This window comes from Furipterus horrens, unplaced genomic scaffold, assembly GCF_987537825.1.
Source record: "Furipterus horrens unplaced genomic scaffold, mFurHor1.1.pri manual_scaffold_2, whole genome shotgun sequence".
Classification (NCBI taxonomy): domain Eukaryota; kingdom Metazoa; phylum Chordata; class Mammalia; order Chiroptera; family Furipteridae; genus Furipterus; species Furipterus horrens.
Genome location: NW_028327172.1, coordinates 145,400,945 through 145,417,042, shown reverse-complemented (window position 1 = coordinate 145,417,042; position 16,098 = coordinate 145,400,945). Strand labels below are relative to the sequence as shown.

The 16,098-nt window shown below is 35.6% G+C and overlaps 1 protein-coding gene and 1 pseudogene across 1 annotated transcript in view; both read right to left on the bottom strand.

Annotated features, from left to right (window-relative positions):
- The window catches only part of MALRD1 (MAM and LDL receptor class A domain containing 1), a 622,346-nt gene that overhangs the window by 397,474 nt on the left and 208,774 nt on the right, over positions 1-16,098 (bottom strand). The window contains 1 exon segment of the mRNA XM_090268028.1: positions 15,297-15,459. Coding sequence (XP_090124154.1) covers positions 15,297-15,459 — 163 coding nt within the window.
- Positions 10,021-10,440, bottom strand: LOC150019673 (transcription elongation factor 1 homolog pseudogene; annotated as a pseudogene).

The following is a 16,098-nucleotide window of genomic DNA, read 5'->3' as shown; positions in this document are numbered from 1 at the left end:
GGCAAAGCAATGTGAGATCACCTTGATTGGCTTATATCAACAAAATCTGGGTCTTGCACATTAAGAAAGAAGGAAGGCAAGAATCGTTTGGGGCTTTGAACACTTCTTGGTTATGGTTCTCTCTCCTGGTTGCCTTCACTAGCCTGTCATCTTTCTTTTCTTCTTTTTCTTCAGAATTATTTATAGAGCAGCAGTTTTCTGTTTCTCCAACTCCCGCAGCATAAAACTGCAATCAACGCATGTCAAATCTTTTAAATGCTTTGCTTTTAGGTAAGAGAGAGATTCATTTGACGAGGTAGGATAGTGTTTAAGAGCATGGACATTAGCATCTGTGAAATTTGGATTTACGTACAGTTTCCAGCTCTCAGGATTACTAAATGGGATGCTCATAGGCAAGCATTGCTAAACTTTGGTTTGCTCACTTGTAAAACAGGGATAATTATACCACCCCCGAAAGTTCACTGGGAGAACTTAACATGATTATGCATGAAAGGCATCCACCCCCAGTCTATCACATAAGAAACACTCGACTAGGACTGCTTTCATTTCTAGAATGCTTTATTATATGAAATCCACCACTGTTCACGTATGAGACCTCCATGCTAGTTTTGTGCAAAGAGGACTTGCTGGAAACATGTACCTACTTAAATATCAGAATTTATGTATAAACTTGACATTTCCCCCAACTTTCATTAATAGCATTCATTTAACTGTTGCAGTAATTGTTCTTTGAAATATGCAAATTAAAGGTAGGTTTTAAGTATAAAAATAGATATAATTTATTTTTATTCTATTTAAAGGTTACTACTGATAAATCAATCACCTAAAGTCTCTAGAGAAAAATTTTTAAAGAAGAAATAATTGAATTAACATAATATCTTTCTTTAATGCATATATTATGAATTGGTAAGCATATCTGTACTGGTATCTAATATATGCAAACCATGCATGTTTTTAATAAATACATTTCATATATTTTTTTAGGTACTTTAAAAATAAACACTACGTTGAGAGATATGTATCCACTGGTGCATGAAAAGATAAGTTATCTTATGTTCTTCACTAGATTAACCCTGACTACAATTTTCCATTTCATCTTTAGATTATATGATCTTTAAAACAGGACAAAAATATAAACAAACCTATACAGAAATGATTTTTAGTCTAATCTGCTTATTACCCTTGATCACTAAGGCAAAACTACTCTTCTTGGCTAATAAATAATGTGATCAAGGTGACAGGAGGGAAATGGTATCATTACACTTTAGAATGTTTGTCAAGTAAGCTATATGATGGAGGAGAGGGGAGGTTGAGATTTAAGGAAACTTTTTCTGACTTTAGAATTATATTTGTTTCACTAATATCCTTTATGGCTGTCCTCACTTTTCAGTTATTTAGCATTAATTTCATCAGTTTTTTTCTGTATATACCCATCTGGGTTTATTTTCTTTCTCCTACTAGGCTATAAATCTCATATAATCCACTGGACTTAATCTTTTTTTAAAAGTCTTTTCTAAATTCCAGCTCTAAGAAAAGTGCTTTGAAATGCTTTTTTTTTTTTTTTTTTGAGATTGCTTTATAAAGTGTCTTCCTACTTAGCTAAATGCATATCTTACTGTAATGTGCATTTAAACTTCTTCATTGTATTCTAATGCAAACATTTCTTCACCTGCAACTGTTCGCTTTAATTCTATTTCAATTTGCATTTTAATCTTCCTTATAAACATTATTAATTTAGTTTAATATTTTCAATTACCAAGGATTACCATAAAAGTGGTGTTTTTTAACTTCTATGTATTTAAGAGAAATTCACTAACTTGAGATACTAAAACAAATTAAACACAATTAATAAGGTCTACATGAGGGTCAGTATTAAAAATAAACAGTGAGCTTTAATAGAACAGAAAATAATACTTTATTATCTCCTACTTTTTTTGTCTTTCATTCATTAGGCATAGAAATATGCATTTTGGAAGACTGCTATTTCTTTATGGTGTGAAGTTTTTGTTTAAATGTGATGCTTGTAGTTTGCATTTTAAGAAGATATTTATTTACAAAATAATATGACTTTAATGCAGCTGTCTAAATTCTCTGACTCTAAGAACATAAATTATTCCTGAAAGTTTATATGATATTTGATTTAAACCATAAAGTAGGAGCAGAGACAGTTCTCATTAATAATGCTATCTAGCATACTGTCCCTCCTAAGTACCATACACATTGAACTTACAGAGTCTGTCTTTTAGAACAGCAGTCATAAAGAAATTTAAAATATAGTTTCTTAATTTTGTGGTTTTCTTCAGTAAGGTTGCTATTTAGAACTAATATTCTGTTACACTATCTTTCACTGCCATCGAAGATATGATGCTGCCCTAGTTAATGTGGCTCAGTGGATTGAGTGCCCGTCTGTGAACCAAAAGGTCGCCGGTTCAATTCCAGTCAAGGCACATGCCTAGGTTGTGGGCCAGGTCCCCAGTTGGGGTCATGCGAGAGGCAACCACATATTGATGTTTCTCTCCTTCCCTTCCCTTCCCCTCTCTCTAAATAAATGAGTAAATAAATAAAATATTTTTAAAAATACATAAAAAAATATATGATTCCAACCTCAGAAACAAAAGTTACTTTTACTTTTTCTCTAAAGTGATAACTTGTTTTCATCTTTTATAAGAAGAACACTTTATTTTTGGAAATTTCTCTATTCCCTTTTAGAGACCCATCCTTTTCCCTTTATGCCTGATAATAATTCATAGTGTGTTGGGGGTGAGTGTATGTTACAAACAGCAGAAAATTCTTCTTTAGTACTTTAGAGAAGCAATCCTTCACGATAAATGGTGAAAATTATGGTATTGCCTGTTGATCTGGAGCTTATGGACCAGGGTAGACATAGATGGTCTTTACTTTTCAGAGCTACTATTTCTCTCTAGTTCATATCAATGAAAACCCTTCACTTATTTCAACTATTTTTTCTCCAGCTTTGTTTCTCAACCCTGTCTATACTGATATACCAAATTTAATTTTAATCACTTGTGTTATCTTCTGATTTATTTGTATAAAAAACCTGAAATGATTCCTATGTGCCCCATTAGCCACCACCACCACCTTACACCCTTGCCAACTGCCACATTAAACTCCTTAGCATAGTGCTTCAGGTTTTGCAATTTTATCCCACATACCCTTCCAACCTTAGCCACACTATAAGACCTATACATTTAAAGTTGCATTATGATGACTGTTTTGCATGTATTTTTTTACTCATGGCTAACAGTAACTGTATTAAATATATACTCTTTTGCCCATTTTTCAGATGACAAAACTAAAATGCAGACAGTTTACGCCATCACCTAAGTCCACACAGCTAATTGCTGGATCTGGGTTCAATCTGGTGTTATTTTACTTTAGGATTTGGTCACAATAGTAGGCTAAATACCAGCCCCCTAGATGTCAGGTTTGAATCCCTGCAACTTGTAAAATCTGTTACCTTATTTGGCAATGCCTGCATAGATGTGATTACATTGACAATTTCAGATTGAATGATTAACCTGAGTGATTCAGAAGGATGCTAAATAGAATCATGAGTGTTCTTATAAGAGTGAGACAGAGGGATATTTGACAAAGACAAAAGAGGAAATGTGGCCATGGAGGCAGAGAGTAGTCTAATTTGACCACAAACCAAGGAATGAGATAATCACTAGAAAGTTGAAGAGACAAGACACAGATTCTCACTTAGAGTCTTCAGAGGGGGGGATAGCCCCACCAATATCTTGATTTTGGTAGTGATACTGATTTCAGACTTTTGGCTTCGAGAACTGGGAGAAAATTAATTTCTGTTGTTTACAGCCACCAAGTTTGTGAAGGTTTGTTACAGTAGTCATAACAAACTAATACAGGCAATGAACTCTGCTCTACACTGCAGCCTTTAGGCAGACCCCTTGGTTCCCAAATCAGAACCAATCTGAGAAGGAATTAGAGAATGATGGCCAAACGTCTGGGTTCAAGGTCATTACCTCCAAATCTGTAATGGCTTTTAATAGAAAGATCCATCAATCCAAACTTAAAAGAAATGGGTGCCCAGAAGCTGAGAACACTCTTCAAAAACAATGCATCAAATTAGAGTTGGAGAAGAATCAAAGAAGACTTAGACTAAAAGTAACACTAAATACTTATTTTAGCTTCCTTTAGTTTTAATATACTAAAAGAAAAATTGGTTCTTGAAGATGGCAGTGTTAATCCCACAGATGGAGATGATTGTTACTGAAGGGAGACATGCCCATGTAACAGCAGCTAGTAAGGTAGGTTGATGAACATAGTCACGTGGATTCACACTGGAAGAATTATATTGTTATAATGTCCATACTAACCAAAGAAGTCCACAGAGTCAATGCAACCCCTTTCAAAATTCCAATGGCATTAACAGAAATAGGAAAATCAATCCTAAAATTATATAGAAAAACAAGAGACCCCAAAGAGCTAAAGCAATCTTGAAAAAGAACAAAGCTGGAGGCATCATACTTCCTGATTTCCTACCCTATTACAAAATGATAGCAATCAAAGCAGTATGGTATTGGCATAAAAAAGGAAACAGAGGTCTATGAAACAGAATGCAGAGCTCAGAAATAAACCCATGTGTATATGGTCAACTAATATTTGACAAAGGAGCCAAGTATACTCAATGGGGGAAGAACAGTCTTTTTAATATATGGTGTTGTGAAAACTGAGTATTCATATACAAAAGAATGGAGTCAGATCCTTATCTCATACCACTCACAAATATTAACTCTAAATGAATAAAGACATGAACATAAGAACTGAGTCTATAAAACTAGAAGTAAACATAAAGGAAAAATCTCCTTGATATTGATCTTGGTAATGATTGTTTGAATGTGACACCAAAAGCTCAAGCAACAAAATCAAAAATAAAAAAGTGAATCTACATCATACTAAAATAGTTTCTTCACAATGAAAGGAAATAGCAACAAAATTAAAGGGCGACTTATACAAAAAGAGAAAATATTTAAAGGCTGTATTTCTGATATGGGTTTAATATTTAAACTAAATAAGGAACTCCTAAAACTCAATATCAAAAAAATAATAATTTAAGTAATAATGAGCAAAGGACTTAAATAAACATTTTTCCAAAGTAGATATTCAAATGGCCAACAGATACATGAAATTGTGTTTAATATCAGTAATCATCAGGGAACTGAAAATTAAAAACATAGTGAAATATCACCTTATACTTATTACAATGACTACTATTAAATAATAACATAAATATTGGGGACGAGGTAGAGAAAAGAAAACTCTTGTGCACTATTTGTGGGAATGTAACTTGGTACAGTCACTATGAAAACAGTGTGAATGTTCTTCAAAATACTTCCACATGAGCCAGCAATCCCACTTCTGGGCATATATCTGAAGAAAGTGAAATCAGCATCTAAAAAAGACATCTGCACCTCCATCCACGTTCATTACATCATTATTTACAATAGCCAAGACATACAAAGAACAAACATCTCCATCAGTGAATAAGTGGATAAAGAAAATGTGATTTTATATATATATATATATATATATATATATATATATATATATATATATATAAAATGGTCTGTCCAGAAAGTATCCAGTCATGTAATATGAAAAATAGAGGTATTTATTGAAGAAGATACAAGAAACACTGTACATAGGGCAATGACAGCTCAGTTCCCTTCAAAGTAAATACCTTGGGACCTTATACAGTTCTCCCAATCACCATCAATATCCCTGTTGTATTTTCCCAAATCTCATTAACAGTTTAAAATCTCTTCCCTTTCAAAGATTATTTTAGTTTTGGAAAAGCCAGAAGTAGCAGGGCGCTAAATCTGGGCTTTAGTGGGGCTGAGTTCAACATTCTGAGGTGTTTTGCTTATTGCAGGCCTTCCAGAATGTGGATCAGTCTTCACAAGTTCTCAACCATCTTTGAGGTGCTTGTGCCACACTTTTATTTGCACTGCACTCATTGCATTATCCCTGAAAGTCTTCTGAGTCTTCCAAATAGTTTCCACAGAGGAATGATCAAGTTTAATACAAAATCTGTTGCAGATTCATTGCTCTACTTGCTCATTTTGAATGTGACGGCCAGACAGTACACATGCTCACTCAATGGCATCCATGGCTCCCACTACAAGTACAGTGAAGTCATCATTGTTTATGCATGTACATTCCAGTCCACTTTCCTTGGCTGCCAGGTTACACTGATGTCTCACAAACCATTCTCTTTATATTAACAATGGCTGGACTTTTTCCAGACAAACTACACACACACACACACACACACACACACACACACACATATGTATATAGAATCACATATATGTGAATATTATTCAACTATAAAACAGAAACCCCTGCCATTTGCAACAAAATTAATGAAAATTGAGGGTATTATTCTTAGTGAAATGTGTCAAACACAGAAAGACAAATACTGTACAATCTCACTTATATATGGAATCTATAAAAACAACTATAGAAACTGATAGAAGAATGGTGGTTGCCAGGGGCAGAGGGTTGAGAAAATGGAAGAAATATTTATCAGATGAATAATTTCTATATAATATACACCCTAATGACTATAGTTAACAATATTGATTACTTGAAAGTTGCTAAGAGGGTCAATCTTATGTGTTCTCACCATACACACACATACACACACACACACGCGCATGCATGAACAAAAACTAAGTATGTGAGGTGATAGAGGTGTTAAATAACCTTATTGTAGTAATTCTTTTACAATATATACATATGCCAAATCATTATATTGTATACCTTAAACTTACAAAATGTTATATTTCATTTATAATTCAATTAACCTGGGGAAGATATCACTCTGGGAAAAATAATAACAAAAATCTATAAAGAATACAGCTGGCATACATAACTAATACAACCTAAGAATTTTGAGATGTGAAAATAATGATAAATAATAACAAAAAGCTGATAAAAAAGGGGGAATATCTTTGCAACATTCAAAACAGACTTTAAAAACTCCCTCAATGTTTTAAAATATCTTATAATTCAACAAGAAGGAAACAACAACAACAATCACTAGAAACTGAAAACCAAGCAAAAGAACACAAATAGAAATACACATATACCCTCCCACACACATACACACATAGGGAAATACACCTGAACAAGGCACAGAGAAAAAAGCAAGTTAACTTCCTTAGTATTAATGAAAATTATACAGTGAGCTACTACTTTAACCATTGAAATTGGAAAATATAAAAAGATAATTAAACACTCAGTGTTTGTCAAGCATACAAAAAATAGACACCATCAGCCCTGGCTGCTGTGGCTCAGTGGATTGAGCGTTGGCCTATGAGCCAAGTGTCGCTGGTTCAATTCCCAGTCAGGGCACATGACTAGGTTGCACATCAGGTCCCCAGTTGGGGGTGTGAGTGAGAGACAACCACACAGTGATGTTTCTTTCCCTCTCTTTCTCCTTTTCCTTCTCTCTAAAAATAAATAAATAAATAAACAAACAAATAAATATTTTTTTTTAAATAGACACCATCATATGTACTGTTTGCAAAAATGGTACATTTTAGAGGGTAACTTAAAATAATAAATCAAATGTTTTATAATATAAATATTAATTAACATAAAAATCTACTCTGTATGCTTTACTCTTAGGATATAATCTATAATGTGTACAACATTGTATATTATTCAGTGAATACCAATTAAATTTCTGAATAATAAAAGGCAGCTCATACATCGCAGAGTGAGGAACTGAATTAGTGAATTATGGTGCATCATTTAGTAGAATACTATTGACTCATTAAAAAGTATCAGCAAATGGTTGTATATACATTATATGTAAAATAAAAGTGGCCCTGGCTGGTGTGGCTCAATGGATTGAATGCTGACCTGAGAATCAAAGGGCCACTAGTTCGATTCCCAGTCAGGGCACATGTGTAGCTTGCGAGCCAGGTCTGCAGTTGAAGGTGTGTGAGAGGCAACCACACACTCATGTTTCTTTCCCTCTTTTTCTCCCTTCCTTTTCCTCTTTTTAAAAATAAATAAACAAAATCTTAAAATAAAAGTGGATTAGAAAACAATGTGGTTGCTATGAACCTATTTGCATGAAAAATATATATGCACAAATTCACAATGCTTTTATCATGGTGGGAGAACTATGGTTGATATTTTTTATCTTATCTATATTTAAACATTTTACTATGATAAAAATGGATTTCTTCTTTCGTGGTAAAATAAAAGGATTTTTGAAAAATAAGAAAGTTAATATATTCATAAGGGAATCGGTATATGATCTTTACCCATAGTATTTATTACTTTAGTTTATTTGTATTATCCAAAAAGAATCCAAAGACAGAATCCTTTTAGATATATTAAAGACAAATATACAACCAAGATAGACATGTAGAACTGATTAATGATTATCTGACCCTCCACGGTGGGCATTCATCAAGTAGCACATCACTGGGCACTCACTACACATCTATTCATGTATGTGCTGGTTCCATGTCTGATCAAGCTTTCTGTTTATTTATTTATCTATTTATTTATTTATTTTTCATTCATTTATTTTATTTTTTACTGAATTTATTGGAGTGACATTGGTTAATAAAATTATATAGTTTCAGATGTACAATACTGTAACACATCATTTGTATACTGTATTGTTAAATTTCCTTCCATCATTATTTATCCCCCCTTTACCTTCTTCTATCTCCTTTCAGCTCCCTTACCTCTGGCAATCACCATGCTGTTGTTTGTGCCTATGATGGATTTGTTGTTGCTGTTGTTGTTGTTTCATTAAGCTTTCTATTCTCAAGAGTAGGTGCTCAGGAAATACATGCTTAATGTAAACAAATTGTGTGCCTAGTCAATACTACCTCTGCATATTCTAGGCTATAAAGTCCTTTGATTTAAGTAATTGATGTATCTGCTAAATCACTATATCAGAAGATCACACTGATGTTGTTAAAATGACTCATTTATGATACAGTATGTTAGTATTTTCAAGTCCTTGTCTTAATAGAGGAATTAAATCTAATTTATCTTTTCCTAGTTAAAAAAATGAGTTTTTAATCCAGATTTTGTATAACAATTCTGTGCAGGAGTTGGAATATAAGTGCATTTACTTCATTTCAATGTGGTTACAAAAAAAAGCAAATTTAAAAACTTTGTATAGTGAAAATAAATTTTTAATTCTGAATGTAATTGTAACCATGATATAAAAGTTATTATTTCATTATTAAACAATGATTTTTGGTAACATAACATAAAATCATACACCATGTTAGAAATATATTCTTAAAGTTTTACCCTGAATAGCAGATATTCTACTTAAGTACATTATTTTTTTTCAAGTTATATATATATGTTTTTTATCATTTTTCTATTAGAATTGTCCCATTTTTTTCTCCCTTGGCTCTCTCCCGTCCCGCCCACCTCCACCCTCTCCCACAGTCAATCCCCATTTAGTTGTCCACATCCATGGGTCATTTATACTAGTTCCTTTTTTTTTTTTTTGCATCAGCTGCTTTATTTACGGGCTCATGACCAGCAGCTGTCCCAACCCAGCTCCTTCATCCTCTATAAAAGCAATTATAAAAACATGAACCAGTGCCACCCTGCAAGGGCCCCACTGAGGGGCCTGTGGCTTTGAATCGCAGGCCACAGTCCTTGGAAGGCAGAGGAGGACAGGCAGTCCAGTTCAAATGGGCAAGAAGGCTGGAGGGTCCTGAGGCTGTCTCTGCAGGGCTTGCCCTCACCCAGGATGTTAAGACATTGGCCCTCCAAGAAGCCAGGTCCCTAGAGCCAGAGGGGTCAGGGGCCAAAAGAGGGAACAAGTCAAAGGCTTAGACTCAAGGGAGGCAGTTCAGGCTCCCAGAGCCCAGCAACCCCACAACTCCAACCCCTGCCCATTAGCACACCCCCATGGCCACACTTGTAGCCACACATTCACACTCACATCCACTCCACAAACACACACACACACACACACACACACACACACACACAGAAGGCTGTGAGGGCCCTGGACACACACCCTGGACCTCAGGAATGTCTCTGGAATGGTACCCAGTGGGCTGGTCCATGGCAGCAGGGCTGCCAAGGGGGTGGGTCTTCTGCATTGCTACTGATTGGCTGCCTCGCAAGCGTCTATCCAATCGCTATACACGTCCACTGGTTCTGACAGATATGTAATGGGTGTCTGGAATTCCTCTAGGCACACGGTACAACGGTACAAGAGATGACTCCGGTGTTACGGGCACGGTCCATTTTCACATCACAAGATTTCTCATGGTTGCAGAATGGGCAGGTAAACTGGGTCTCTAGAGCGCCTGTCATCTTCTTCTTTGGGGGAGGCTTCCGTTTTGACTTTCTGCGCCCCATGTCTGCAGGAAGGTGAACCTGCACTCTCCTTCCCTCTTGCGACAGCCTCGTTCACCTGGGAGACAGTCTATACTAGTTCCTTGATTAGGCCCTTCCCTTTCTTTTCCTGCTTTCCCCCCTCCCTCCTTCCCTCTGATCACTGCCAGTCTGTTCCTTGTTTACATGCCTCTGGTTCTGTTTTGCTCCGTTGTTTGTTTTGTTCATTAGTTTCCTGTATTAGGTGAGATAATACGGTATTTGTCTTATGCAGCCTGGCTTATTTCAAGCACTTTATTTTAGATATGGTTTACAAGCATTATTTTCAGCATTGATTTCTCTTAACGTTCATGTTTTCAAGCCACTATAGTTTAGTTTTTAAATTACCTGTTAAGCTAACATACACTGTAATAAAATTAAAATTAAAGAGATTTAATTCACTTAATCAAAACAAATTATTAGTATATATGCAAATATAAAGAATAGGTGCTTAACTCAAGGACGGTCTAAAAATAAAAGCAATTTTTCTTATGTTTTAGAGATACAATTATACTTCACAATCATTCCTGCGGCAACACTGACAGATGCCACTTCCCACCCACAGGTTTTAAAAGAGTTGAGATAAAATTACAACAGTTGATTTAGACTTTGACTGCATTTTTATTTTTATTTCAGCAAAATTGTTTCTAAAGGCTGGTATTTAACCATTATTCAAGATTTATAAAAATGAATCTTTTAGAAATTATGTTGGAAGAGTAATAAGGCATCTAAATTGGCCTATAAAATATTGACTTATCTTACCAGAAATGGTTCTCAGAAAGCAATAATTCTGGTATTTAAGGATAAGAGACTAAAGCTTTGAAAATTGTTACTCTTGCAGAGCAGAAAGCATTAAAATATTTTTAGTTTCACTGAAGCTTTCATCCACATTTATACCCAGCACTTAGATGCATTATTATATGCACAGTTATGTCAAAGAGACAATTTGCATTATCTATATGATTTTTGGTTTGTGCTGTCAAGTCAGTACAAATTATAATATATTTAGGAATGGAGGTGTATTTGCCACAAGGAGGACCATAACTCATTTCCACCTGAAAGATAATGATCAGTGTTACACATAAAAAGAAAAATACTTAAGAAACTGTGTTCCATCTAATCAGCATTTTGAATGAGATGATTCATATTCAAATGGTTTCTCAACGATCTGTAATCAAACTCTAATTTCCAGAATGTTTTAAAATATCTGTCTTATCCAGATAACCAAGATATTGGTACTTTTGTTTGGAGCCAGCAGAAAGACATGGATCATTTTGATTAGAACTAGAGAAGAGGACATGCAGGCCAAAAGGTTTAAGAAAAGAGGTTGGGTATTATACAGTGAATGAGGCAATGGAGAGGGTGCTTTGAAATTATATGTCTTTTAGAATCACTCAGAGTAAAGAGTTTTCTCCCAAACTCTCAATTGTAGTATTTACTTTATAGCACACAAATTATATATTATTTTTAAATACAATTACCTTAGAATATATTTTTTAATTTCTTTGTTTGTCCTGAAACATTTTGTACAATTTTTTAAATTAGTCACTGAATTTAGAGAAAAATGAGTCTACTCTGATTAACATAGACATTAGGGGGTAGGAAAGCCACTTTGCATCTTTCAGCCGTAGATCTTCCCTACTTTCTGCCACGGAGTACCCTAAACATGGAGTTGTAGACCCGCCCCGAAATTATATTTAAAATACAATCCCAGCTTTAGTTCCTGAGTTTTTGATCTAAATGTTTCAGAATATGCATTTAAATATATTTTACATGCGTATAAATTTTCAGTGGCCCTTGATCCACAGCTCGAGGAAACTTCCCTAAGGTTTCTATGAGCACCACTAGAAACAGCTAACCTAGCATATGCACACATGCTCCACTCCACGTCATTCCGCATGAACAATCCAGAATGGAGATCGTAATGTTGCCCAATGGGAGGATTTCATATTCCTAATAAATCTTAGTGTTAAGCCTTATTGAACCACTAAATGAGCAGTTAGTCAAATAAAATGAATTAGAGGACCGAGGACTCATAACATTGCTCTCCTTGTCTCTCACAGTAAAAAATGGAATAAATTGGGTCAAACAAAAGCTTTTTCTTTGAGACAAAATAATCATAAAAGTTATGTTACTTAGCTATGAACCAATTTACATACTATGATAAAATTGCTTGGCTAAATGACTTGGCCAATTAAACTGATTGTTGAGGTCAGAGTAGAGGATTCTGAAATCATATGAAATTACAAACTGGGAGGATTCCTTATACAATTATTTCCAAACCTACAATATTCTAAACATATTTAAATCTGAATTATCTACAAAAGCTCAGATGCTGGGGTGATTCAAATGTCTTGATTCAGTCATAAGCAAGTAATATTTTTTTTTAATTCTCAGCTGAGAAGGATTAATGTTTTCCCCAAGTTCCCAAGTACTTCCTGGAGAATGAATGGATATAAACTCATTTTCCTTTTCGTTTTACTTTTCTTTGTGTGTGTGTGTGTGTGTGTGTGTGTGTGTGTTTTACAAGATTGGCTCTTTTCCCAAAATATAAAATAATTTTTTCTACTAAATATTCTTTTCATTGCATAAGTTAAAGAAAAACCAAATTTCATCCAACTCCAATCTCAAAAGAACATGCAAATTGCAACTGATAATATTAACACTGAATGCATTTTATTTCATTATTTCACTGGATTATAATTGGGAACAACATATATTTATGTATGCCTTGATTTCAATCCTAGAAAGAAGTTATGCCAGGTGCACTTAGTTGGTCCCTGCTGAGCAGGGTGAAGGGAGAATTCACTGAGACCTCTGCCAAAGCCATGGCTGAATATGCCTAGCCTGAGAAAAAAGGGATGACTTTTTCTAAGTCATATAACAGTGTTGAATAAACCAGCTATATGGAATGCTATTACTCTCCCACAAAAGAAAGTAAAAAACAAAATGTAATCTTTGTGTTAGACCACAGAGTCAACTCCAGATTCTCAGGTAGAAACATTAGTCCATTAAGTGTGAACAAAAAATAAAAAAGTAGACTATTTTGAAATATCACCTTATTTAGCTTTTATTGTTGCAGTTGCATGATTAAAAAACACATGGTTAGACCTTATCTAAGACTGGACTACACAATGAGAACTTCCCTACATATTCCCACACCACCATAAGTTTTCTAGACTTTCTATAGCTTCATTGACTGTATAAAGTGAGAGAATATTTTCAAATATGTTCATGTGCTTTTTTTCTTTTGCACTTGCTTATGAATGATCTTCACCAACCTAAGCCAGAAGCAGTCTTTGCCTTAGGGATCATGGAATGTGCAGAGAAAGAAGAAATTGGTGTATGGCTTTATTTGTAAAACTGGTCTTTAAAATAGTTCAGACACAATGGTCTTTAAAACTTGGCTTTAAATTTTGAGAACCAGACACCCACAAGAGAAACACATTTTCTACATTAGAGTATTTTCCACTTAAATACAAAAAAATAAAATTTGAAAAACTGAACTCAGAGTTTTACCATAAGCCATAGAGTAGGATATGACATATAAGAACTATGTCTTACCACCAAGTACAAAGTGTCAAGCCTTCTGTGAAGCCTAGAAGAGAACTGGAGAAGAAGGCTAGGGGAGACGTAAGCTCAGGGACTATTTCTCCTCTATGATTCACTGTGTAACTTATTATATGTGGAGAGTTTTGCAGGTCACCTAACATGGACTACCTTTTATTTAGAATTCATATCTTGGCGTAGGTTAATCTGAAACCCACTTAGATCACCCAAATTGTTAGGAGGTATGCTAACCACATCCTGGGATTTGCTAAAAGTTTAACAGAAGAGCTGACACTTAATTAGTTAAACTTACTTATATACCTATCCCATCCCTAACTTTGACAATTGCCAGACCTGTCTTTAAAGGAAACCCAGGGATGATTTGTAGAAAGACTGGAGTAGCTAATCTGGCTCAAAACGCCCAGGGCTGGCCATAGTGGCCTGCAGAACCCACTACTGACCTCCTCATAAACTTTTCTCATCACATCCTTATTGTAATAGTAAAATCTCCTCCCAGGAGTGGAGATTTCCTGCTGTTTTTGAACATGAATATGTGTGTAGGCATATTTGGTAACTGCTGAGTCACAGGCATATTCCCACCTACACATGTTATGTCAAGATCACCATAACATTTATACATAATTTTCCTGAGGACAGACGAATCCAAGTCCAGGGACACACTGCTCTGGGAGCAGTCCCCAGTGTGCTCCTTGTGAGCTGATGAGCAATAAAGTTTCTTCTCATAAAATCATCTTGAAGTTGTCTCTGGGCTGGCAATTACTGAGTAATTGGGTCTGGTCAATCAGGTAACATTTGTCATGCAGAGCACAACTATTAAATATTCTCTGATTATTAAGTATTCCTAGTTAAAATATATCTAATGTTATGTTTTGTGATCTATAATTATGAAGCATAAATCATTAACTAATTCACTTAACACATAACCATAGAGACCAGTCACTTAGAAATAATGCAATACAACAGAAATCACAGTCCCTGTGATGATTCAGGGAATATGCACTCTTCTGAGGTTCAGGGTGTGGGTGAGAGGGGTGAGAGACAAACGTTAAAAACTAATTATATTACTGAGCTTATAATACATTACCATATCTCTATCTATATCTTTACCACTTAGGATATTCTAGTTTGCCTTTTCTTCATGGAAATACAGATTATTAATGAGGTGTGGTTTATTTGCATAAGATGGAGAAAGTTTCTGAAATCAATGAATGAGAAGCAGCCTGATAAAATTTGTATACTGAAATTTCAAAAATTACTTGCCAGCTGTCATATGTGGTCAAAACAAATATGTATTCACTTACTTGGTATGATCCACTGATGGTCTGTGGTTTTCTTCCCCATGGTGAATGCTGTTTCCATTACCAAGTCCCCACCTGAATGTATTTGAATCTTGAATTAAACTTTCAGGGATTGGCTGGTAACAGTTACACAGGCTTCTTTTTTCAAAGCTGCAAACTTCCACCGCTAGAATAGGATGGGACAAAGACAAGATCAGCTTATCAAAGTGAATGTGTCAATAAACAGTGCTTTCTAGCCCTGGCTGGTGTGGCTCAGTGGATTGAGCGCCTGCCTCCAAACCAAAGGGTTGCTGGTTTGATTCCCAGTCAGGGCACATGCCTGGGTTGCAGGCCAGATCCCCAGTTGATGGTGTGTGAGAGGCAAGTACACGTTGATGTTTGTCTCCCTCTCTTTCTCCCTCTCTTTCTCCCTCCCTTCCCCTCTCTCTAAATATAGATAAGTAAAAGTGGAGGAAGATGGCGGAGGAGTGAGGGGAGGCTGCGCTTTCAGGCTCCCGATACCCGTCTGCAGTTTGGGCTAATTGCAGACAGAACATCTCAGTGAGCAGCTGGACACTGGCAGGAATCGAGCCATGGCACTGCTGGATTAGAGAAAATCCATCTGGGAACAACCTGTTTAGTGAGGATAGTGGAGGAAAAGGAGACGAAACGGGATTCCTGACTGGGGCAGCTGCCCGAGCTGCAGCTGGAAGTACACAAAGGCTTTTTGGCGACCACAGGCTACCCCGGAGAGGAGTCGGGAGGAGAGCGGATCTGTGCCTGCTGGCAGAGACGGGACTCGACCAAGTGGCATTGGCGCCGAAGG